At 39.0% G+C, this 24,064-nt stretch overlaps 6 protein-coding genes across 10 annotated transcripts; 4 read left to right on the forward strand and 2 right to left on the reverse strand.

The window, feature by feature from the left end:
- The first annotated feature begins 2,291 nt into the window (after positions 1-2,291).
- On the forward strand, positions 2,292-4,453 carry Rpn10 (regulatory particle non-ATPase 10). The gene is made up of 6 exons (XM_012297857.2): positions 2,292-2,447; positions 2,871-3,011; positions 3,085-3,196; positions 3,284-3,658; positions 3,750-4,038; positions 4,127-4,453. The coding sequence occupies exons 1-6, from the start codon at positions 2,422-2,424 to the stop codon at positions 4,354-4,356; spliced, it is 1,173 nt and encodes a 390-aa protein (XP_012153247.2). The 5' UTR covers positions 2,292-2,421; the 3' UTR covers positions 4,357-4,453.
- An 88-nt stretch (positions 4,454-4,541) lies between these two features.
- Positions 4,542-7,256, forward strand: LOC105664230 (rhotekin-2). Of its 3 annotated transcripts, none has more exons than XM_076539225.1 (7): positions 4,542-4,824; positions 5,312-5,502; positions 5,578-5,817; positions 5,920-6,099; positions 6,161-6,252; positions 6,399-6,613; positions 6,684-7,256. In XM_076539225.1, exons 1-7 carry the CDS (start codon positions 4,678-4,680, stop codon positions 7,008-7,010), a joined length of 1,392 nt encoding a protein of 463 aa, XP_076395340.1. In that variant the 5' UTR covers positions 4,542-4,677; the 3' UTR covers positions 7,011-7,256. The 3 variants fall into 3 exon arrangements, with proteins under 3 accessions (XP_076395340.1, XP_012153250.1, XP_012153249.1); XM_012297860.2 differs by having other exon boundaries at positions 5,608-5,817; XM_012297859.2 differs by having other exon boundaries at positions 5,315-5,502.
- An 8-nt stretch (positions 7,257-7,264) lies between these two features.
- Positions 7,265-8,134, reverse strand: LOC100876223 (HIG1 domain family member 2A, mitochondrial). Its single transcript, XM_003708603.3, has 3 exons — positions 7,957-8,134; positions 7,755-7,883; positions 7,265-7,663 (listed from the first exon to the last, which is right to left on the reverse strand). Exons 1-3 carry the CDS (start codon positions 7,988-7,990, stop codon positions 7,497-7,499), a joined length of 330 nt encoding a protein of 109 aa, XP_003708651.1. The 5' UTR covers positions 7,991-8,134; the 3' UTR covers positions 7,265-7,496.
- Positions 8,135-8,294: 160 nt separating this feature from the next.
- Positions 8,295-13,056, forward strand: LOC105664228 (NHL repeat-containing protein 2). Of its 2 annotated transcripts, none has more exons than XM_076539223.1 (10): positions 8,295-8,605; positions 9,345-9,511; positions 9,587-9,746; positions 9,820-10,238; positions 10,324-10,553; positions 10,623-10,848; positions 10,998-11,195; positions 11,292-11,405; positions 11,523-12,020; positions 12,176-13,056. In XM_076539223.1, exons 1-9 carry the CDS (start codon positions 8,446-8,448, stop codon positions 11,922-11,924), a joined length of 2,076 nt encoding a protein of 691 aa, XP_076395338.1. In that variant the 5' UTR covers positions 8,295-8,445; the 3' UTR covers positions 11,925-12,020; positions 12,176-13,056. The 2 variants fall into 2 exon arrangements, with proteins under 2 accessions (XP_076395338.1, XP_076395339.1); XM_076539224.1 differs by lacking the exon at positions 8,295-8,605 and adding an exon at positions 8,962-9,170.
- LOC105664265 (MORN repeat-containing protein 5) lies at positions 11,292-14,475 on the reverse strand. Its single transcript, XM_076539226.1, has 5 exons — positions 14,042-14,475; positions 13,153-13,339; positions 12,857-13,016; positions 12,267-12,451; positions 11,292-12,203 (listed from the first exon to the last, which is right to left on the reverse strand). The coding sequence occupies exons 1-5, from the start codon at positions 14,157-14,159 to the stop codon at positions 12,107-12,109; spliced, it is 747 nt and encodes a 248-aa protein (XP_076395341.1). The 5' UTR covers positions 14,160-14,475; the 3' UTR covers positions 11,292-12,106.
- A 931-nt stretch (positions 14,476-15,406) lies between these two features.
- LOC100878162 (uncharacterized) lies at positions 15,407-22,372 on the forward strand. 2 transcript variants are annotated; one of them, XM_012297848.2, is made up of 5 exons: positions 15,407-15,644; positions 16,414-16,575; positions 16,896-17,208; positions 17,283-21,533; positions 21,628-22,372. In XM_012297848.2, the coding sequence occupies exons 2-5, from the start codon at positions 16,445-16,447 to the stop codon at positions 21,967-21,969; spliced, it is 5,037 nt and encodes a 1,678-aa protein (XP_012153238.2). In that variant the 5' UTR covers positions 15,407-15,644; positions 16,414-16,444; the 3' UTR covers positions 21,970-22,372. The 2 variants fall into 2 exon arrangements, with proteins under 2 accessions (XP_012153238.2, XP_076395337.1); XM_076539222.1 differs by having other exon boundaries at positions 15,407-15,638.
- The last annotated feature ends 1,692 nt before the right edge of the window (positions 22,373-24,064 follow it).

Consider the following 24,064-nt stretch of genomic DNA (forward strand, 5'->3'; position numbering starts at 1 on the left):
TATTTTTTTTAAATACACCAAAATTCGACCGAACGTTACGCATATTTATATGTACCTATACAAGTATAGAATATTATTTTCCATATTTTTTCCCCTTTTTCACTAAAGATAAATAAAAAATACTAGGTCTGTTTGATTAGGCGCTCCGCGCCTAACCTAACAATGTTCAGCGAGCGAGTAAATTTCACGCTAAAGCAAAAATAGTCAACCGTGTCATCCGGTTGAATTGGTTGAGTGGTGCAAGAGAAAAGCGTGGATAAAAAGGTTGAAAAGTCAAGTACATAAGCGCGAGCAAATCCAATTTTGCATTAAAGTCTACGAGGATATGGTTTTTCGGTACTTATTCCTCCGTGGCATGCGCGGGTGGCGCGTAGGAGGAATATACACAACAATGAGTATGCAAAATCGTTAATTACTCACTTTTTGATTTTTGAACAATGCATTATTCACATGGTTCGATCATAAAAGTTCATAAATAATGTTCGGGTAATGAGTAATTAATTATTTTGTTTCAGCATTGCGATACGTACATGAGCCGCCTATGTCAATTCTACTGCATATGCAAAATGCAATATTTCAGCACTTTGACGACGTAGTATGGTTCCTGAGGCATTTAGAAACAAATTTCCATTAGGGTTTGATGCGTTTTGATGCCTAATAAAGCCAGAAAATCAATTTTTGTAGAATTTGGTCCAAAACGGTACAGGTGGCGCCATCTAGCGGCGAGCGACGGAACTACGAAAAACTAAAATCTCGATTTTCTCTAAATATAGCGACTTTTCCGAAATTCTGAGATATACAAATTGTTCCTTGTCGCCTACGGAATCGAACGAATGTAATTATAGCCTGCTCGGACCATTATTAAAGAAAATAGAAAAATAGCCCATTTCATGGACTAAAAAATTGCCGTCCATCTAGCGGTGAAAGTTGGAACTACAAAAAAAAAAAAATGTGATTTTCACAAAAATTAGCGAACTCTGAGTACTTCTGAGGCTCAGAAAGTGTTATGAAATCGCATTAGAAGCAAAATAAAGCAATAAAAGTTTCCTGAAAGCTTTAATAAAGAAAATGAAAAAAATGTCATTTTATGGGAAAAATTTGTGGCGCCATCTAGCGACGAAACTGCGAACTAAACTGAAAAACCGTATGCTCGTTCACGCGTTAAGGAAAAATATAAAAAGTAATATTTGGCAACATTGACGACGTAGTATGCTTCTTTAGACATTTTAAAGCAACTTTTGTTTAATAAGTTATTCATTTTTTTGCCTATTAAGCCCAGAAAATCAATTTTTATTTGACCCCTTAAGGCGTATTCGGACATACGTTTTTTCGGTTTAGTTCGCAGTTTCGCCGCTAGATGGCGCCACAAATTTTCACCATAAAATGACATTTTTTTTATTTTCTTTATTAAAGACTTTAGGAAACTTTTCTTGCATTATTTCGCTTCTAATGCGATTACGTAACACTTTCTGAGCCTCGGAAGTACTCAAAGTTCGCTAATTTTCGAGAAAATCGCATTTTTATGTTTTTGTAGTTGCAACTTTCATCGCTAGATGGACGCCAATTTCTTCGTCCATGTTTTGACCATTTTTAAAATTTTCTTTTCTAGCGCTTTTAGGAGGTTCTTGTGGCAATATACAGGTTGTAGAGAGATCACGAAACAATTTCTGACCCTCAGAAGTACTTAAAATTCGTTAGTTTTCGAGAAAATCGAAATTTTAGTTTTCCGTAGTTCCGCCGCTCGCCGCTAGATGGCGCCATCTGTACCGTTTTCGACCGAATTCTACAAAAATTGATTTTCTGGCTTTATTAGGCATCAAAACGCATCAAACCCTAATGGAAATTTGTTTCTAAATGCCTCAGGAACCATACTACGTCGACAAAGTGCCGAAATATTCATTTTTTTATTTTCCTTATTTGCGTATTCAGACCCTCACTTTTTGGGATCAGTTTCTTCGGTGATTATTCGTTCGTGGCAAGTCCGATTTAAATTTTTTTTTTCTATGTCCATCTGGATGTACATACGCATGTGCATGCAAAATTTGACGAGAATTGGTTGAGTGGTGCAAAAGAAAAACGCGGACAAAGAAGTTGCAAAGTCAAGTATAAGAGCTTCGCTCGCCTTCGGCTCGCTCGCTCGCTCAATCATATATATGTACATTTATATTCTGATAAATAATATCGAATAAAAAATTCAATTTTGCACGTACATTCATATTTTTTAAATACATATGCACTATACGCACATATATACATATATGTATATGAATATGAGTATGGTGTGTGAGTAACGAAGGAACGAGAAACGGAATGAAATGGAACAGTGAAACGGATTAGCTGACTCAAGGGAAACGGAATTGGAATATAGTAGTCTAGTCCTAATGTGAGTTCAAGCCTGTTGTGACTGTAATTCGCATCAAGATGGTACTGGAAAGTACGATGATATGGTAAAGTTTCATTATCTTATATGAAATTTACGAAAACTTTGATATTTTCCGATATCTATATTCCTAATCTATTTTCGTACACTAAAATTTTTTAGTTGTTCTTTTAAATGTTCACTACCTTGATACATCGTGAACATTTTAGTTGAGTGACATTGCAAAGTTGAAATATCTGAAACAGTAATTATGATGAATTGTCTTTCGAGAGTAAAACTCATCGGATACGATGTCCAATTCGAATTAGAATTAGAAATAATATTCTTACCGAGCAATTAACTTCAAAATATTCATTTTAATAAATAAACTATGGATAAAGATTATTTATTATTTATATAGAGGTTATGCGATATCGATACATTATAAGTACTTATATGAAGGGGGGACAATTGTCGTTTTATTTATTGATATCTTTCCAAATGTTTGTAGTGTCGACAACAGCGATTATATGAGAAACGGAGATTTTTTACCAACACGACTTCAAGCTCAGCAAGACGCTGTTAATTTAGTTTGCCACTCGAAAACTCGCTCGAATCCTGAAAATAATGTGGGTCTCATAACTCTAGCAAAGTACGTTGTGCCAATCTTCTATATAATAAACATTTATGTATTCTTCGTATAATCATTTTATGATTTATCATAGTGTCGAGGTATTGGCTACTCTTACTAGCGACGTTGGTAGAATTCTCTCCAAGCTCCATCAAGTTCAACCAAATGGTAATTTAAGTCTAATTACTGGAATACGAATTGCACACGTAAGTATATTAACAATTTGCAAATGTATGTTGTGTCTTATTAAAACAACAAACAAGCTGACTATAACTGAAATTGTTAATCCATAGTTGGCGTTAAAACATCGTCAAGGTAAAAATCATAAAATGCGCATTGTGGCCTTTATCGGTAGCCCAATAGAGATTGACGAGAAAGAACTAGTAAAATTAGCGAAAAGGTTAAAAAAGGAAAAAGTCAATGTGGATATGATTAGCTTTGGCGAAGAAAGTATCAATAACGAAGTATTGACAGCCTTTATTAATGCTCTCAATGGAAAGGATGGAACTGGTAGCCATTTGGTTACCGTTCCACCTGGACCACATTTAAGTGATGCGCTTATCTCATCTCCCATTATTCAAGGAGAAGATGGAATGGGTGGTACAGGAATGGGAGGTGCCGCATTCGAATTTGGTGTCGATCCAAACGAGGACCCAGAGTTAGCGTTGGTTTGTACTTGCGGCCCTTTCTATCTTTTATTACTACCGATTTCGTTTCATAACTTGTAACTAATTTTTTTTGTACGATTTGTTCCATTAGGCATTGCGTGTTTCTATGGAAGAACAACGACAACGTCAAGAGGATGAAGCCCGGCGCGCGCAAGCGAATGAAACTGCTACAAATAAACAACCGGAAACAATCAAGGAAGTACCCAACGAAGAGGCAATGTTAAAACGCGCGCTTGCCATGTCGCTCGAAGATACAGAAAATTCGTCATCGACGAACGATAACGTTGCTCCCGCAAACGTAATAAATGTACCCGATGTTGCTCGTATGACGGAGGAAGAGCAAATTGCGTTTGCCATGCAAATGTCCATGCAAGATCAACGTACGACGAGTATTTTTGTGGCATATTGCATTCTAACATACACGTATACGCGTGCATACTTTTCATTATCGTTTATATTCATTTGTAGAAGAACTCGAGTCTCTAAAGGAAGAAGCAATGGAAGTTGAAGAGGACTACGCTGCTGTTATGTCGGATCCAGCATTTCTGCAATCGGTATTGGAAAATTTGCCAGGTGTTGATCCTCATTCTGAAGCCGTTCGTCAAGCCGTGGGATCTCTTCAACAGGATAAAGAAAAAGAAAAGGACAAAGACAAAGAGAAGGAAAAGGATCCGGAGAAAGATACGGAAAAGAAATGAAAAATTTACGCTGATTCGATATACTTCTTTACTGTTAATTACTGTTTCGAGAATATCTGTAAACGAAAATATACGCGTTTCAGATTTTTCAAACCTACACGCAATTTTCCGTTTTTTATTTAAGTTGTATCCTTTCAAACTACGAATTTATAAAATCATTTTATCAAATACAATTATTTTTCTTCATTTTCTCTATTTCCTCCTACTGACGTTTCGATTTGATACGTTTTTCATAATGACCATCTTCTTCCAACGGCTATCGTTACTTATGTGCACAAGCAGTGCATCCAAAGCAATTCCACAAGAACGTTGAGTTGCAAAATGGCGCCACACAGGAAAAGTATCAAAGCACTGCAAAGATCATCAAATAGTACTTTAGATAAGGAAAATAATTATTTACGTTCTTTAAGTGATTATCAAGCACGAGTTCGAAGACGAGAAAGTATCAGAAATTATAAAAATGTAGCGGTAAGTTCTCAGTGACTAATATAATTTTATTCATTTTCAACGTTTTATATAATATAACTTTTAGCCGATCATATTATTATTTTGGAATCCTATAGATACGTAATAAACATACCTCCGACTATTTAGGTAGATCGATGTTCGTAAAACATTTTTTTCCGTCAGGAATTGTCATTATGAATGATTAGGTTATATTCAACAACGAATTGTCGTATCGCGTCGCGTTACAAAAACGATCAATTGAAACTATTCATGATTCATCATGAATTCAGTCTCGAAAAATATTCGAATGATTAATTATTGGTATTTGTGTTATCCACGAAGATATTTCGAAAATTTTTTTCTTCTATCTCTCTTTCTCATATTTTCTATCGTTATGCCAACGGTTCTTTCTTCTCATTTGCTTAAAGTTGGCACAAATAATTCAAACAAAAATTAACTGAACTAAACTGTATGTATACATGTAAGTATTTCCTTGTATCCTTTTTAGCAGTATGATTTAGAGCGAAAAATTGAATTAGAAATTAAGATAAAAGAAGGGTCCGCAAGGCTATTGGCTGCAGCGCAGCATCCTGCTCAAAGTTTGGAAGCAGCACGCGCATTATTTACCTCGAATGAAAGAATGTCTACCTACATGACCGAATTACAGCATCGTGGAGAAAATGCATCGTTCAAAACGAAGTATTTATTTATTTATTTATTCGAAAAAATTACGGTAAGAATGACTGAAAATTTATCAGACATTATTTAATCTAGTTCATCTGCATGTACACGTATGTATTTCAGCATTTCCGAGAGCAACGGAAAACTATCCATTTCAGATTTTAGATTTCCGCTGATGTGGAGAGATTCCGATCATTTTAAAAATCGCGGCGATTATCGAAGATTCGCCGTTTTCTGTTTGGCTCGCGTAGGCGCAGAAGTTCAAGATACCAGTTTATTGTATCCCATTGACAGAGAACAAACAGATATAAGCTTCCCTGACACTTTATTATTGTAAGTACTTTAATCGTTTTCTGACGTTGCATTTCGTTCCGTTTTTTTTGAATCCGTTAACTATGCCTTTCAACTTTTTACTCGATTTCTATATGTATACAGTAATAATGTATCGGCCGAATTCGAGTTGACTCTGGAAATATATAGTCACGTACTTCAAGAAGATCTAAGCATTGCCAGTACTCCGAGGAAAATAAGAAAGTCTATTCATTCTTCGATATCGAAAACCGTAGGCAGAAAACTGGGGGCGTCTTTACGCGACCAAAACGATGCTACTAAAACGTAAGTTACTACATGTTCGTCATTGCACACATTCTGTTTTAATTTAAAATTTGTTTCGTAGACCGAAATTCGATCTACTCGCGTATGCAAAGATGACTCTCGACGATACTGATAACAATGTACGTTCACACGATTTAACGTTGAACAGTTTTGGTAAGGATCCGTTTACATGTTTCACCTTTCTTCTGCCACTTTATATTCAAAGATTCTACTTTATTTGAACCAATCGTAGTCGTCTACTATCTATGCTTCACACTAATATTTCATTACTCGCATTCAATCGTAATTTTATTTTTCAGATAACAAAGCTCATGCTTTACCGCTTTTCGGACACTTTTGTTGCCGTTTAGCCGTTAAACCAAATTTTATCGATAAACAAATTTCTGCAGAATTTGTAATAATAAATAATCAACGTTATTGGACACAATTGCGAAATTTCCAGATCGAAGCTTGGAAATCGAAGAAACTCGCGGAGAAATTAGAAAAACCAACGTATACGATCTGCGTGAATCGGGTAAACTTAAATGCTATTATTAGATTACAATCCGTATGATCTTTAGTAATCAGTCAGTTCCGTTGTTTAGGAAACTCTTGTTCAGCGGTCAAAATCGATAAACAATCGATTACGGATAACCAACCAGATAGACGGCGTTGAAAAGCACGATCTTATGGAATTAGATTCAAAGGAGGATTTACAACGATGGTTCGAACAATTGACAACGCGTATCATGGAGCATTCTAAGTGGAAGCATGCGGCGATAAGCTTACAACAAATTCCATGTTCAGAGAATTCGAACAAGCACGCAAACACAAGAAACTGCTTCGTTGACGACAAAATGCGAGGATCAATCTACGACAACACAATGTCAATAGATAATACTTTTAAACAAATGCAACGACTTTTTCGATAAACGACAGGATATTTTACTATTCCGATTAATTTTAAATATATACATTGTGTAATTTACCAAACACTTATCCTATTATTATTATTATTATTATTAATTACGGATACTGCAAGAACTATTATAAGAACCATAAATATTATTGCCCTTTAATAAGGATTGTATATTTTATATGGAATTTGTCTTTTGCAATTCTGTTTCTTGGAAATTTACACCAATACAATAAACAAATTTAACAGGAATCAATAAGAATACTCGTGTCGCACGAAATCTATTTATTCCATGGACAACATATAAATTTTATTACATCAGTTTCACGCAGCATTATTTTTTATAAAATATTATATGAACCTTTTCGCTTACAATTAAAAATAAAATTTGTTTCTTTTCCGAACCAAAGTTGTACGGATATAGAATGTTTTGTTGAAACGACTTGATAAATTAAACAATGAAATAAATTCACCATCTAACAAACTACTATAGATAAATATACTACTTATTTGGTTTATTCGATAGGTAAATACATCCAATAGCTACGGACAAAATGGTAAAAGCCTGTGCCCCCACTCGTGCACGCATCATGTATTGAGACATTATTTTATTTCCTTTATGGAAGTTCCAAAGACCATAAGAGAGAGCAGCTGTAGTTGCTATAGTACCTGGAATGATAAAGAAGCACCACATGATGAAATAATTGTATATACATGTTTGTGTGCCGACAAGACATAGAGACAGAAAGGTTATAAGTACCTATAGGTACTGCAGGGTTTTGACTTGTTTTGCGTATTAATTTGTCTAGAAACGATTCAGTTTTGAATTCTTCGTCGAAAACTTTAATCCAATCAAATTGGTCCATTTCTTTCGAATTGTTTGATGTATCTTGAGACATATTCGCATATTATATATTAAGATTGTACATGGACAAATAGTAGTAATCATGCACGAACTTTACCCAAATCAAGACGATTTTTCGTTAAATTTTCCATTGTTATCAGAAAGAAAAATGTTGCTGCATTAGTAACATAGAATTTATAGAATTTTACAAAATTAACACTGTATTCGTTACAAACGAACCACAAACGTGACACAGTGCAATCATGAACATACGATTTTCTATAGTTAAATCTTGTTCTTTCTTTCGGTGGACGCAATAAATCGAATAAAAATAAACATTAGAATATATATATATATATATATACATATATGCGTTGAAGGCAACAGCCAATGAAAATGGCGATAGTTCTAAAGTGCCATCTGTCGAGAAAATCAAAAGTTCTAAGCAGTTGAAATATTATTGAAACGCTAACTTATCATTTTGAGAAAATGATCGTAATAATTAATTCTATTTTTTTTCTTCATTTTGAGAAGTGTGTTAAGCTGAATTTGTAGGTCATAATTTTTATTTTTCTTTACGTACAATTTTTAATAGAGCAAGTAAAATATGAACGTACGAGACACTGTGGAAGAATTGACACGAACTTGTATAGAAATACGTCAAAATTTGGAATCGTCGTTTGACAGAAAAGAACGGGAAAAATTGATATTAAATCATATCGAAGAGTTTTCGTTAAGGGGATTACGGGTCACCGATTTTCAGAAAGGTTGGATTTCATTTTGATCTTGTATATCATTATGTGTTCTAATGTTAGATTTTTTTAAGTAACAACAGTTTATTATTTAGCAAATGTATGCACTTTGCTGTTTTGAATAAAAATTCAAAATCCATACACAAGGAGGATTAAGAGACAAGACATCATTAACGACAATTTTGATTTTTATTAGGTAACAAACATACTGTGTCATATTAATCATGTCCCGCAGAGAAGAACATGAGACATTCAAGGAGCAAAGAAATTTAAAAGATAGCAGGGGGGTGAACAATGTACAGACAAGACTTAAAGAACATGTTCCTCTTAACGAAGCTGAAACACGCGAATACTTTCAACTCTTAGAAGCGGAAAAACTTCTCGACGAAGAATTATCCAGTTTAATGATACAGGAAAAAGAATTTAGTTCTACCGAAAGAACTATGGATTTATTACATGAATACAATGATATAAAAGATGTAACTCAAACGGTTATAGGCTCAATAGCCATGTCAAATGGAACTACAGTTAGGAGTTTATATCAGCGATACGATTTATCCACGGGAGAAGATTAAATTTTGTATTATGCTCTTGTGCATACTTTTTTTTGTGCCCATCCCTTAATTATCATAATTCTTTAATTGTATCGTGTTCCATATTATCCAATTTCTACAACCATTGTTTTGCCATTATAATTTTTGATATCGTAAATATAATGAAATTTACAAAGAAATCCTTATTTTAAACACTTCAGGTTTAGAATGGTTCAACGTCGCAGAGGGGCTATCCGTGTATCGACATCTGGTTGGGAAGATAATTATTCTGGATTTTTTTACATATTGTTGCATCAACTGTATGCACATATTACCGGATTTACATGCCCTTGAGAAACAATTCACGATCACGGATGGTCTCGTCGTGGTTAGTATACTCGGAGTAATTTTTGACATAACTTCGAAAAGGTTACGAACGTCAGTATCCTTCATTTATTCGCAGGTTGGAGTACACAGTGCGAAATTTACAAACGAACGCGATTCGAAGGGACTATTATCAGCTATACAAAGATACGACATAACGCATCCAGTCGTAAACGACGCAACGCTATCAATGTGGCGTGATTTAGGAATTTCTTGCTGGCCAACTCTAATAATGATAGGTGAAAAATCTATATTTCGAATGCATTTCGGATTCAAACATTATCAAATAATATATTTTGACGCCTTACGTAGGTCCTGCAGGCGAATTACTTGCAGTTTTCGTAGGAGAAGGTCATAAAGAGGAATTAAACCTATACACAAACGTAGCATTAACATATTTCGAGTCGTTGAATAAAATATCTAAACATGATCTTCCTTTGCAATTAGCACGGCATTTATTGCCTATCGGTAGTAAGGAAACACTTTTATTCCCCAGTAAGTTAGAAAGCTTTCAGAGCGAACAAGGGGAAAGATTGATTATATCAGACACCGGCAACAATAGAATTTTAGTGACAGATATGGTGGGTACGGTGGAATATGTTATCGGTGGTATGAATCCAGATTTCAGAGATGGCAACTTTGAAAATGCCAGATTTAATGCACCTCAAGGTGTGTGCGTATTAGGTGATTCGATCTTCGTAGCTGATAACGAGAATCATGCGGTTAGAAAGGTACACGGTCGATCGTTCGTTGAAAGTTTGAATTATTTCGTTATTTCGTATTTTTCAAACACGCTGAATTGAAGTTTATTTTTAGATAGACCTGACGAAAAAAATTGTTACCACCGTTGCTGGTACTGGTATTCAAGGTTTCGATCGTATCGGAGGTAAAACGGGTAAAGATCAGGTTTTGTCGTCTCCATGGGATGTAGCTGTTTTTAATCATCAGAACGGTAACAAGATAGTACCGGTGCTATTGATCGCTATCGCGGGCATACATCAGATTTGGGCTCTTTTCTTGGAAAATACTGTGTGGTGGAAAAACAGGTAAGACATTGTAGTTTCTTTTTGATACCTGGCAAATTGATCGTTTTTTAATTTACGAAATAATTATAGAGAGTATAAGGCCGATTCGTGCGTCGCGATAGTAGGAAGTGGTAAAGAGGAAAATCGTAACAACGCTTATCCTCATGCAGCGGGTTTAGCGCAACCATCCGGATTGACCATCGATCATAAAAATAAAATTGCTTATTTCGCAGACAGCGAAAGCAGCGCAATCAGATGTATAGATTTGCAGAATGGGCGCGTTTCTGCAGTTTGCGGTGCAAACAGAGATCCAGCGGTTAGTTTAAACGTATAAACGGATTTCGAAACAGTTTGCGATTTCTCGTAATGGTAACGGCTATTCAAAAATGACGAATCGTTGGTAAAGATCAAGTAATATCGCGGTATCGTTTTAATTCGTTACAATGATCCTATCATTTATCGTAGGATCTACATGATTTTGGTGATTCGGACGGCACACGGTATACGGTAAAGCTTCAACATCCTTTGGGAATAACGTGGCATTCGAAGGAGAACGTTATCTACGTAGCCGACACGTACAACCACAAAATTAAAAGAATCGATGCGACTGTTGGTTCCTGCAAAACTATATACGGTGATGGAAAACCTAACGAGACATTTTTTGTACGATATATTTCGAAATACTCGATCACTTATATACATATTTACAGATATGGGTAGTGTTTTCCTAATAGAAACTTCTGTCATTTTTTGTCACAGTTCAACGAACCTAGTGGTATCACAATTGATTCTAGCGGGAATAATTTATACATTGCGGATACAAACAATCATGCGATAAAAGTGATCGATTTGAACAGGCAAAATATTACTACGGTAAAAAATATATTTCATTTAACAAACGTCTGCGACTAAATGCGTACTGACGAAACTAATCAACTGCGTTTTATTTGGATTCGAAGCAGTTTTAACATGCTTGTCGTTACGTTACAGTTATCTATAAAAGTGGCCGTAAATGAAATGGACAATGATTTTAACAACACTTTTGTCTTTGACACGACAATTAGTGACAAAGGCGGTGAATTAATACTAAGGTTCGACGTAGTTTTCCTCGAACCTGATTTAAAGTTGAATCCGGATGCGCCACAGAAATGGATTGTGAGTTTATCGGCTACCGCGTGGACTGCCACATCGACAAAGGGAGAGCTTTCGCGTCCGATATCGATCAGAGTTTCAGAAGGAAACGAAACACATAAAGTACACGTAACTTTGAACATAATCGCTTGCAGAAGCACCGAGTGTATACCAAAAAGAGTGTCGATAATCTATCGCGTTCATCGGAAAGAAAATTTTCCTAATATGGTAACAGAACAAAAGCAGTTACTGATTAAATAGTTACACACACGCACACAAACACGCGCGCGCGTGCATAAATATACATGTTTATGTATATATATATATATATATGTACATATAAATTCAAATAAAAAGGTATATTTATAAAATTATTATTCATTCAAATGTTATTATATGTGCCTTTCTTAAAATATTTCCGTTGAAGCTAATTGCAATGCAATTTAAACACTATTCAGAACTTGATTGATTTTGATACATAAACAATTATTTTTCAATTTTTCTTCATTTAGATCACGATCTCTTTCAAAGTTGGATAACCTGACGAAGAAAAATAAAAAGAGAATTAAGAATTAAAGACGATTAACGTTACTTCGTCCGTACCTTTTCCACCAAAAGTCAGAGGAATTATTCGAGAAAGGTAATAATTTCGAAAGAGTAGCCGCATCGAAATTCGAAGAATACCAATTTTCATAAAGGTGTTCTCGATGACCGGTCGGTTCAGACCATGCCTTGCGACAATTGCTTTTTATCCATCGAATAAATGCAGTGTTCGGTATTAGAAGTACCTTTGTAATTTAATATATAGTAGCATTAATATAAGCGGCCAACCTTCCGGTAGTAGAATCTTGTATCAAAGAGGTGAGAAACATTTTCTACACCGAGAGTCGTACAACGCTCGCGGACGAAATAGGTATATATGTATATATATATATATATATATATATATATATATATATATATATATATATATATATATATATATATATATATATATATATATATATATATATAGAGAGAGAGAGAGAGAGAGAGAGAGAGAGAGAGAGAGAGAGAGAGAGAGAGAGAGAGCGAGAGAGAGAGAGAGAGAGAGAGAGCGAGAGAGAGAGAGAGAGAGAAAGTCGTTATACGAACGAATAGGAGAAGAAACCGGCAATTCGTTACCTCTGATTTACTACATTCGATTTAAGTACCTTGTCTGGATCTCGATATGATACGATACAATTTGTACGTGGGTTAAAAATTCCGATACCAGCGTCGTAACAGTAAGGAGGAACGACAAATTCGGTTCGATTATTTGTACGTAAAGTTGCACCAGCAGGTTTTAAGCCATGCTTTATACACTCGTAATATCTGAAGTTGTTACAATAAAAACAAATAATTTTCTAGTTTATCCGTTAGTTTTTCTTAAAACGTTTTACATACTTATTCGAATTCTTAAGAAAAGGAGACAAAAATAAAAGGAGAAACAAAAGGATAAGCTACCAACCGCCTGTCGGGAAATTTGCAGTATTTCCAGTCCTTTTTATAAAACGTCAATCCATCGTTAAACGTATATCGGTTTTTGTTACATTCGCCGTGGTACCAAACACCATCCATTCTTTGTCCATGGAGCCAAGACATAGTACCGTGACCGTGAAAAGTACCATCACGAAGCTCCCCTTCGAACACGGCATCTGCCATGGCCAAACGAAATCGTGTAGCACGTATGTTCGAAGAAACGAGGGTGAGAAAGAAGAACGAGGAGGTGAATAAGAAGGCGCAAACAGAAGGAGAAGGAGAAGGAGGAGAAGGAGGAGGAGGAGAAGGAAAAGGCGATAGAGTGAGAGGAGGGCTGAAGGAGAAGGAGAAAGATACGGTAAGAGAACGATATCATGAATTTGGAGAGATTCGCGCGACGAACGTGGTAAACTTCTAGTAGAACACGGGAGCGTTGAGCTATCGGTAAACGAAAGACGCGCATAAACTCTGGAACACGAAGCAACCGAAATGGTCGCGTAACGGTACGCGACGACTTACGCGCTTAAAACGAGCACATACACGTATTGTACGTACTCGGTAGACACGATTATTGGTATTCGTATATACGCGTCGTCGACCTGGTTTTAACCATCGGTACTTATAGAACTTAATTCCAAGCCTTGGAAAGCGCAGTCGACATTCGAATTGCGTATACCACTCGTTCCCGCTTTTTCTTTACACTATAATTCCGTCCCATGATACATCGATAGGTGTCCCTGAATTTTGACTCGTTTCGCTATCTTTTTCTTATTCTTTTCCGCCGGTTTCTAGGATCTAGCGTTCGTTAAACAGATGCAAAGAAACTAATATTCTAGATTCTTCCATAGCGCTTTTTTTTTGTGCTAAATTATACTAACGACGTGGCAAAACGTATTTGCCGATTCCTTCCATGCCCAGCGCATTCCAGGTGCCCTTGTATTCGCTATCGTCGATGAAACGTACATCTTCTTCGGAACGTTGCCAAGGAACATCCATGACGGTTACGGCGATACTTAAATTCGTACTTGAATTTGCTGAATTTTTACTCGACTTCCATTAACTCGTTCGCCATACGTTTGTCCTGCATTTACTTGTTTCGATAACATTGAATTTCAATAACACGAAATACGTCGAAACATCGATGCATCGATCGTTACGCTTTTGACTCTCGTAAAATCGATTAAAAGATGTCTTCGGAAATTTAACGACCATCCAACTAGGTTCCTAACTCTTCCCAAGCGAAAAATCTTAGTTTTCACGAAAGAAAAACCGGCGTATTTTTTTCCGGTACACCGCTCGCCAAGATAGGCCGCCGAAATATTTCTGAAAACGTTCGGTATACAGAATGGAAAGGGAAGCTGAATAAACGAATACCGTTAAGCGTTTCTCGTCGGCGTTGCTCATCGTGGATAGAAATAAGATACACAAACACGCGAATGCGTATTTTGTAAATGTGAATAATTATTTTATTATTATGTATATATATCGGTGTTGTCACTGTCGCACCCGATACCGTGTTAAGGCCGCGTTTTCGTATTTATATGAACATCACGATGAATAATCGACATATTTTTTCAGCCGAACGACTCTGAACGGACACTGAACTACTAATTTAAATAAAATTTTAGCCGAAACGGTTAAAAACTGATTGCAACGTTTTGAAACGGTAAAACATATATATGTAAGTGCGTTACAGTTAATCGTCATAAATAATCCGTATTATCGTTCAAGTCTGACGAACGTTTAAAAAATGCGATGCTATTACTCGATGCTATATCGATTAATTCGGTTCATGAAAATTTTGCTCCGTATAACGGTTCCTTTCGTGCCTCACCGTTTCAACCGGCTATCTAATATTCTTCTCTGATTCGTATTTTATTTACCCACGTTTATCCATGTAATTTACGATTTACACTGGTTCTCGAACCTTGTATCATTCATTCCCTTTTCACCTTTCTTCGTGTCATTCGTGCGCACTTGTATACAGATCCATAGAAATACGCGCACGGTTATAAATATAATTACCAAATATTAATATATTATTAATAAACAGATGTAGTTAAAAGGGTATTAAGTATACGGAATAAAGTGCGCCGACCCATCGATATTGCGGCTTTCCAACTTCATTATTTCTTCGCCTTTTCGTTCAAAGAACACGTACCCCCTCTCTCTTTCGTAACGCTGTTCTTTCTTAGTCCGATGCACTCGTCCCTAGCGCAAGGATTCGAGAACAGTGGAAGAGGCAGTACGCGCTCGTTCGAGCTTCGGGAGACAGTAGAAGCGACAGGTGGCACGAGAAGAACTACCGATCGGCGCGCGCTATCAGAAAATACGAAAAAAACATAAAAAATCAAAGAAAGAAAACGTAAGAAGACAGAGATAGAGAGAAAGAGAGGGGAGAGATAGAGGCAAAGATAGCAACGGAAGGAAGAAAGCGAAAAGAATACATCATACATCGTTGGAAAAAGCAGCAAAGTATCGGTAGCACTTATTTAGTACTATAGATAATTCGATGGTGTCAGCGAGAATTAGCAAACAGAATAAACGTTAGCGAAAGGAAACGGCAATCAGGGAATACAAGAGTGGCGAGAAGAAAATACGAGTACGCGTGTCAGCATAAATAACGTTAATTCCGGGGAATAGACGCGCGTTTCTTCCTTTCCATCGATGCATTCGAAGATCGAAAGGTACGTATCGTCGAAACGAATCCCTATCGTTTAATTCATCGACGATACGAACGAGAAGCATTTCTTGTTCGATCACGGACAAATTTTATTTTTTAATCCGTCCGGTTTCGTTCAACGATCCTATTAACCGTTAACGCGATTTTCGTTCTGATTGAAAAATTTTTCATCGACACCGATTCACGGTTTAACAATCGATCAACATCATAGACTCGTTCCGCAGCAAACAGAACTCGATCTCGAGAAAATTTGTTGGTAATCCGCGTTCGAATTCACGTACATTCCGGGTTTACCGAGCGATTTAGAACGCGACGGAAAACCGGTCGTCACGTTAAGGCAATGGGTCTCGGTCCGTAAGGGAGTAACAAGCAACCGAACGAGAAGGGTCGTTCACCGAAAAGAACAACTCGCAGCTCGTCTCTCGTTTCTTCCTTTCAATCTATTTTCTTCAACACGCACACCTTTACTTTGCATATTCTATCGATCTCATCGCCGCGATTATTATTATTCTCGAACGAATATCGATGCTACGATCACTAGTTGAACGCGATGTTTATCTTTTTCAGATAATCGAACACCGAAAGAAACTTCAAAAGCATGTCATCGACACGCTTTTCCACAACTTTAACGACGCTCGTGTTATGGGCGTGTATAGGTTTCGGTACGGGCTGGCCACTCTCGGAAAACACAACCGCTACTCCAATGCCAATGAAATTTCTTCAATCTAGGTCAGTATTTCGTTTCGCGCATAAAACGCGTGCTCTTTCAACCTTCGTAAATAAAAGAACGAAAAGATCAAAGCACAATATCACGATATAACATCCTGTCCGATGAATTTTCATGTCGCGGTATACCGATAATAATCACAGAAATGGAACGTCTCTTGTCTTTTTGCCGGTCAAGTACCAAGTACTCGGTATTATTTTGTTTTTCTTTTTTCGATGAATTCGGACGATAGAATTCTCTAGAGAATTAAATAAACTTGTGTGTCGAACGTTCGCATCATTTCGAAAATATCGTAACGTATCGATGAATATTTTGTTCGTAGCATGGTTACACCGGATTCGATCGCTAAAAAATCCAACGATCGGAAAAATGAAATCGTTCGTTCCGGCGCCGACGACAAGGAATCGTCGAGTCCGTTCGGAGTTAACGCGCATCGATTGCCTCCTTCTCCGGCTAATCTGTTGAAACCAGATAGATTTCAATTCTACACGTACAACGAGAAAGGCGACATGATCACGAAACAGATGACTATGCAGGAAATTCAGGCGTTAATCGCGGGAGGTGGTCCAGATCATTCGAACGCCGAAGTTCAAGAACCCCAAAAGGTCGAAGACATCCTGACTGGAGGAAAGAAGGTTGGTGGAAAGAATTACCTACCATCGATAAAACATCGAACGAGACATGATTTTCAAATACTTTTCTACGGTAGGTAATGGACGTTGTAGAAAAGGTGCAAAGCGTACTGAAAAGTGCGATGGATAAGCCCGTAGCCGCGTTAACGGGTTCATTCCCGACAGTTCCAGAAAAAGCGAACGTCGAGTGGAGCAATATTTTACCCGCTATATTAGCCGGTGACAAATACGGAGACAAGCCCGACGAGAGTCATTACGTCGACGAATCAACGCGAAAACCAAAGCCGAAACCGAAACCAAAGCCGAACCCGACATGGACGCCGATAACGACGTTGACGTCTACGGTCGCGACTGTTCACGATCTGAATTCCCTTTCGGAATCGGACGAGTCAAACACGCCGAGAATCGAGACCGTTCCGTCGGAGAGTAGCATCGAGTTTACGGTGCGAAACGAAACGACGATCGGACAAACCGGTAAAGAACCAACACCGACAATTTTCTCAACGATCGCATCGCAAACTGCCACAGCTTCATCCACGGAAAAGTTAATGATTCCTGTGGCGGTTATCACGGCAGAACAACACGCTCAAATGGGTCAACGAATCACTCAAAGTCCTGTTTTTCAAAAGATCACGGAAATCGCTGTGGTGCCGTTGGAAAATATGTTGGACGAGAATTACGATTACAAAGAAAACGATCGTCACGCGGCGGCGACGATGACACGCGAAAATACGACGATGTCGACGTCGATAACGATCACGACGACCGACGCGTCTCCTTCCTCATTAGATTCGGCATCGAAAGACGGTACCGACAACGTCGTGGATCTTGCAACGAGTTTATCGATGGATTCGAAGAACGTATCTTGGAACGACCCGCTAACGATAGTATCGAAAATAAAACCTCTTGCGGACATCGCGACGACGACGACGACGACGACCAGAACCAAAGTTCGACCGACTCTCGACGATGATTTAAAAACTAATTTACCATTAATACCGTTACCGGAATCGACCAAAGTCGAAACTGTTGTTACCGACAAACCGTTGACAACCTTACTTTCTTATCCTCTCGCGTCGATTACCACGACTATTAACAGACTGGTCACACCTTTACCAACGGAATCGCTAACGAGTATACGTGACTTGCCGCCGCCCTCGACAAACCCAACAGGTTATTTAGATTCGACTCAACCACCAAAACCGTTATCAATGGAATTAGCGAATTCGTTATCTAGCATGATCAATCAGGTTTCCGAAACCCTTTCTCCTGTTTTACCTATTTCTTCTGGATTCGATTCGGCGGTCAATTCTCAATACGACGACGACGACGACGGAACCAACGAAAACGAGAAGAATCCTACCAATATTACAAAAGTGTTCACGCATACAGCTCCGACAAACGATAGCGGTAAATTTTCAACGATGCAGACAACGATACGATCGAGCGAAGAACAGACTTTCTCAACTACACCTTCAGCATCGTTATCATCGAACACTGTCAATCTCACGAAGGAGACCAATCACCTCGATACGTTAACGGAATCGAATGATACTCGGTTCGAATTGGATTCAACGACGAAAGCGACCACGATCGGTGTGGACGAAATAGTAAACAGCAGTATAAACTACTTTATGGGTTCCACGGTAACTTCGGATCGAAATTATCCGTCGAACGTTACCGTCGAAGAAAATATCGAAGAAACGGTAACCACGAGTTCTCTCGATTCATCAAAAACTAGCTTAGATTACTGGTCAATGATCAAGTTTGAAGACTCAAATGCGAACATCAACCGATCGAAACCAACAGCCATCATCGACGATATACTGGCAACTCTTTCAACCGAGGTAAACACACCCGTTACCGAAACGATCACGTTACCGAACATTTTACCGAAAAATTCATCCATAAACACTTTAGCAAGCGGACTGATCGCCGGTTTCGAATCACACGATTCGAACACGATAACGCTTACGACCAATTCTCCATTGAATTTGAACGTATATTCTATTATGCCGAGTGCAGAAACTTCATCGGATGCAGCGGCTGAAACAACGGAGAAATACGCGACTACCATCGAATACGCGGAAAAGGAAACCGAGTTGCCGGTGGATTCGTCGGCGAACACAAGGATTAATGCGGCAATCATCGAGATCACTACAAAAAGTGTCGGTACCGACGAAAACGAAGTTTCCGCGGCGATAAATAGGCGGCAAGAGTACCCTCCGTTGATTACTTCCAGCGGCGAAACGGACACGTTGCTAACCAATTCGATCAGTTTGAATACGGTAAACGTCGTTACCGCGATCGACTCGTTCGATTCGTCGACGTCAAGTTTGCAAAACATTCTTAAAACAGATCAGATCGAAACCACAGCCTCGACAATAATTGTAGGTGGCGAAACGACATTTTTGGAACCATTGAAAACGTCGAGCAAACCTACAGATGAAATCGTGGAAACGAACTCTAACGAAAGTAGTCTTTCCTTCGATACGAAAGAGCGGCCGTTACATGTAGAACCGACAACGGAACGACAGGTAGACTCGATCTCGCAGTCCAGTTTAAAGAGTAACGCAATTTCCACAGATTTACTTTCGAAAGAGACGTTGGACCGGCTTAAGAACGAAACGACCATCGTCGGTGAAAATTCGAACGTCATCGACGCGATGACAGTCGTTACGAACAGCACGAAATCGATACACGACGTTGTCAGGAAACCGACGACAACGATCGGTTCGTCGAACGCGGCGAAACACGAAGACGATTACAGTTCTCATAGTGCAGATACGATCATCGAACAGTCCGATCACAACGAATTGTCGATCATTGCCGCAATTAACGCGTCCGATTCGATGAAATCGAACTGTACAAAGGGAGAAACGAAAGAATCGAACGAATCAATGGAGATCGTTTCGAAGGATTCAGTGGGCACGCAATCATTGAACGATACCGAAAAATCGCAAGAAACAAACGACAAGATTCATTCGGACAATTGGCTTTCGAGTAACTCTAACAAAAGCACCGGCATCGATTCCGAGCACATGTGGCAACTAATATCGTTACATCAGACAACTCCAATTTCTTCTTCTTTCGCTTCATCTTCTCATTCTTCTTCTCCTCTTCCTCTTCCTTCGACTTCCTCATCGACGAAAGATCGGAGTGCAACAACGAAGAAACCAGAGACGGAATCGTCGAAATACAAAGTGTCAGGAACAACAGCATCGACGGTGGCGTTGAACGCATCGAAGATCGCCGGTGGATTGGATGGAAGTACGAAAAACGCGAGTGCCGATATCGTCAACTTCTCGAGACTTTGCAACGAATTGGCGTTTAAATTTTGGACAGCCGCGAACGAAGGATTAAGCACCGGTAGATCTTTGGTCGTATCTCCATTCGGTATGATCAGTTTATTAGCAATGATATTTCTCGGTGCCCGGGGATCAACGTCCGACCAAATGAACGAAGTACTCGGATTGGATAACGTGGCCACGTTTAATCCCCATTTAATATTTCAAAACGTTACGGATACGGTGAGTTTAGCACGAAATCAGGGTATCGCGAACGCGGCGTTCGTTCGAGAATTGTTCGCGGACAAAGCGAAAGTTAGGAAGTTGTTGCCATTCTACAAAGAACAAGCGCAACAGTTTTACGAAGGATTAGTAGCCGAAGTTAACTTCGCTACCATCAGTGATCTCGCACGTCGACGAACTAATTTGCTGATTAGAAAGCAAACCGGTGGGCGAATAAAGGATTTCGTAAAAAATAACGCGATTCCATTACGATCCCCTCTTGCCGCGATATCGGCCAACGTGTTCCAAACGGATTGTAATAGCAGTCTGGTGAGCGCAACTGGTCGGGACGGAGAACTATATTTCGCGGTATCGTCCTCGTCGTCGCCGTCGTCGATACACAGATTAAGAAAATTAATTCCAGTGCCGGCCACCGTATGGCGATCGAACGTATTGGCCGGTTACGAACCGAATTTGGATGCCACCGCGATCGCGATCGGCGGTATTGGTCAAATCGTTTCGACGATATTCCTTTTGCCCGGTCAACAAGGTCACGTCGCTCCGGGGGATACGTTGGATCGTCTGGAAGAAAGGCTGACGAAAGGAGCTTTTCGAGACGGTACTTGGAAGAAGCTCCTGAAAGTTCTCATACCGAGGACCGGTCTCGAATTGCAAATCCCGAAATTCACGCATCGATCGGTGGTGAACGCTACTGCCGCCTTAAAAAGAATGGCACTGGATCAATTGTTCTCGAGTCATGCCGATTTTAAAGGTATCAACGGAATTGGAAATCGTCTCTTCTTGTCCGACGTTTTACAGGTATGTAATATATATGTCATTTTTTTTTTTTTTTGCTTTCCTCCTATTCTTTTATTCTTTCTATATTTTTACTCGTTTTCTCTTTTTGTTTTAGATGAATCTGTTTGGTACGTGCGGCGACGAAAACATCGCGAACGGACGACATCACGTGGAAATTTATCCAGCGAGTCCATCATTACGAAACGTTGAAGACGAGCGATCGTCGAACGAGCAGCAACCTACGGTACCTGCGGAGTGGGAAACGGTACGGAGGCAGCAGCAAGTCTCTTGGAGAAACGATCGTACGGTATCGAGTGGATCTACAAGTACGATAAACGGTGAAAACTCGAAAGACAAGCCCAGACTGAAGTTGGATCAACCGTTCCTCTACTTTGTACGACATAATCCGACAGGACTGATACTTCACATGGGTCGTTTTAACCCACGACTGCTGTAGATTTCCATCGTGATATTATCACGTGCGAAAGCAATGCGAGACATTGTTCGACAACGACACGACTGGAACGACGCATGAATTTTAATCGTCGGTTATATTTATGCGTGGAAGACACGCGTTAGATCAAGCTACGCGTTGATTAGCATGTTATTGCTATAATTATTATTATTGTTACTACTATAATTATTCTTAGTATTAATATTGTCATTAACATCATCATTATCATTGCCATTATTTTCGAAAGCGGAACAACTTTCCTACAATATGTCATCGACAAGCGATTATTATCGAATTATGTACCGTAATACATTCTTATTCAGGAGGACTAATCTGTAGCCACGATATAGTTAAAACGATGCAGAAAGAAGTAAAGTATGGGAGTAATCATTCCCCGATTATAAAACCTACATTTATTATTTCCTGTCCCGCCCTGTACGAATATTATTCAGAAAGGACCATCTAACCTGGCCAGTGGCATCGTATTGGCCCTGAAGTTTTGTATATACAAAAATGCAAAGAATAGTAACCATTTACGGTTAGACGGCTAAACATTAGACGATTCGTAACACAGTTTAGTGTAAATTAAACGAACAAAAAGCAAGAAACACAAACGAACTAAGATCTCGTTCGGTATTCATCTTTTACGTTGGACCATCGAGCATGACATGCGAGAGTCGTAAGACGCGAAAGTGCTGCGGTTCAGCATCGCCAACTGTAGTCAGTCACAGACCAACATGAGCCAAGATGGGTCGCACAGCAGAAGTGCCAACGAAAAAACGGTCGCCGGGGCTACACAATTCTGTCAACCTGAAAGCCAGAAATCAGAATGGGCAACACTAGTGAGGCATAGATTGTATTAAGTCAAGATAGGTTGAGGGGTAGGAGTATCAACGTGAAAATTGCTAATGTGAAATAATTCAGTACTGCCGTCCTAAAAGACACATTGCCGCGATACAGAATAGCCAACCGTAATGAGACATAGATTACATTGCACCTAGATCGGTCGCGGTGTAAGAATGCCAACTTGAAAAATTAAAGAATTGCAATAGTGCCAACACGAATTAGTCATAGAGCAGCAAGAATCAAGATGGTCATGAAGCATTAACGCAGCAGTGCCAACCTCGAAAAGCGAACGAATTCGAAACTGCCAACCTGCGAGATACTCTGCCGCGTTTCGGAATAGCCACCTTCTAAAACAAAAAAAAGAAAATTCGAAAACACCTTGAAGAAGCCAAGAAAATTTCGAAAAGCCTCGGAAAATCAAAGAAAATGAATAAAAAGCGATAAAAAGGAAGAAGAGAAATCGATTTAGCGGTATTTTAACGAAACGAAGGATATGTGAATCGGTATAGATATCAATGTGAACGGGATCGAGGAATCAATGTGAATAGGTAGAGGCACTAATGTGAACTGGTATAGGTATCATTGTGAATAGATATACACATCAATGTGAACGGGTAAAGGCACCAATGTGAACGAATCCTCGGTGGCTCTCCATGGTCCGCGCTTTGGCCGCATCGGCGTGAACGGGTGTTTCGGAGGTGGCAACATCAAAGAGTAAAGGTAACGAAAACTGCCAACCTGAAAGATACATTGCCGCGATTCAGAATAGCCAACGTCAGTGAGACCGAGAGCACCTGGAACCCAGATGGTCAACAAGCATCACTGCAGCAATGCCAACTGCATGCAAATCACGACAGAGAAGGACTGCCAACGTAATTGCCGTACCGGAAGTAATAACCACATAAGATCTACCATCAGCATTGAGTCACAGAACATCGGCAATCTAGACAGCTGTGCGTCAATAAGTGGCAACTCAATAGTGCCAACACGACGGAAATCGCGCGAGCGAAGGATTGCCAACAAAAGTGTGGTGCGACATACGGCAAAATTGAAAACGTCAACGAGACAGTCACTGAGAAGCGGGAAGCGAGATGGTCCTGAAAATTGTCAACATGATGGGGGACACAAGCACTGAAGGATTATCAACATGATAAGTGGACCAGATGTGAACGCAACTTCAGCACTGCCAACCCGAAAGTCACTTAGCAACGATACAGAACTGCCAACGGCGTAAAGTTACAGAGCAAATGTG

This window comes from Megachile rotundata, chromosome 13, assembly GCF_050947335.1.
Source record: "Megachile rotundata isolate GNS110a chromosome 13, iyMegRotu1, whole genome shotgun sequence".
Classification (NCBI taxonomy): domain Eukaryota; kingdom Metazoa; phylum Arthropoda; class Insecta; order Hymenoptera; family Megachilidae; genus Megachile; species Megachile rotundata.

Excerpts from the sequence above, each read along its gene's own strand:
- Rpn10 (XM_012297857.2), top strand. The coding sequence starts at position 2,422 with ATGGTACTGGAAAGTACGATGATATG. Across the intron at positions 3,012-3,084 it reads GGTCTCATAACTCTAGCAAA|TGTCGAGGTATTGGCTACTC; the intron begins GTACGTTGTGCC and ends GATTTATCATAG. Across the intron at positions 4,039-4,126 it reads AATGTCCATGCAAGATCAAC|AAGAACTCGAGTCTCTAAAG; the intron begins GTACGACGAGTA and ends ATTCATTTGTAG.
- LOC105664230 (XM_076539225.1), top strand. The coding sequence starts at position 4,678 with ATGGCGCCACACAGGAAAAGTATCAAAGCACTGCAAAGATCATCAAAT. Across the intron at positions 5,503-5,577 it reads AATGCATCGTTCAAAACGAA|TTCATCTGCATGTACACGTA; the intron begins GTATTTATTTAT and ends TATTTAATCTAG. Across the intron at positions 6,100-6,160 it reads CAAAACGATGCTACTAAAAC|ACCGAAATTCGATCTACTCG; the intron begins GTAAGTTACTAC and ends TTTGTTTCGTAG.
- LOC100876223 (XM_003708603.3), bottom strand. The coding sequence starts at position 7,990 with ATGGAAAATTTAACGAAAAATCGTCTTGATTTGG. Across the intron at positions 7,884-7,956 it reads GAAAAATCGTCTTGATTTGG|ATACATCAAACAATTCGAAA; the intron begins GTAAAGTTCGTG and ends ATATGTCTCAAG. Across the intron at positions 7,664-7,754 it reads AAACCCTGCAGTACCTATAG|GTACTATAGCAACTACAGCT; the intron begins GTACTTATAACC and ends TTATCATTCCAG.
- LOC105664228 (XM_076539223.1), top strand. The coding sequence starts at position 8,446 with ATGAACGTACGAGACACTGTGGAAGAATTGACACGAACTTGTATAGAA. Across the intron at positions 9,512-9,586 it reads TCACGGATGGTCTCGTCGTG|GTTGGAGTACACAGTGCGAA; the intron begins GTTAGTATACTC and ends ATTTATTCGCAG. Across the intron at positions 11,406-11,522 it reads ACAGGCAAAATATTACTACG|TTATCTATAAAAGTGGCCGT; the intron begins GTAAAAAATATA and ends GTTACGTTACAG.
- LOC105664265 (XM_076539226.1), bottom strand. The coding sequence starts at position 14,159 with ATGGATGTTCCTTGGCAACGTTCCGAAGAAGATGTACGTTTCATCGAC. Across the intron at positions 12,452-12,856 it reads CATATCGAGATCCAGACAAG|GTACTTCTAATACCGAACAC; the intron begins GTACTTAAATCG and ends TAAATTACAAAG. Across the intron at positions 12,204-12,266 it reads TCTGACTTTTGGTGGAAAAG|GTTATCCAACTTTGAAAGAG; the intron begins GTACGGACGAAG and ends TTTCTTCGTCAG.
- LOC100878162 (XM_012297848.2), top strand. The coding sequence starts at position 16,445 with ATGTCATCGACACGCTTTTCCACAACTTTAACGACGCTCGTGTTATGG. Across the intron at positions 17,209-17,282 it reads TCCTGACTGGAGGAAAGAAG|GTAATGGACGTTGTAGAAAA; the intron begins GTTGGTGGAAAG and ends TTTCTACGGTAG. Across the intron at positions 21,534-21,627 it reads TCTTGTCCGACGTTTTACAG|ATGAATCTGTTTGGTACGTG; the intron begins GTATGTAATATA and ends TTTTTGTTTTAG.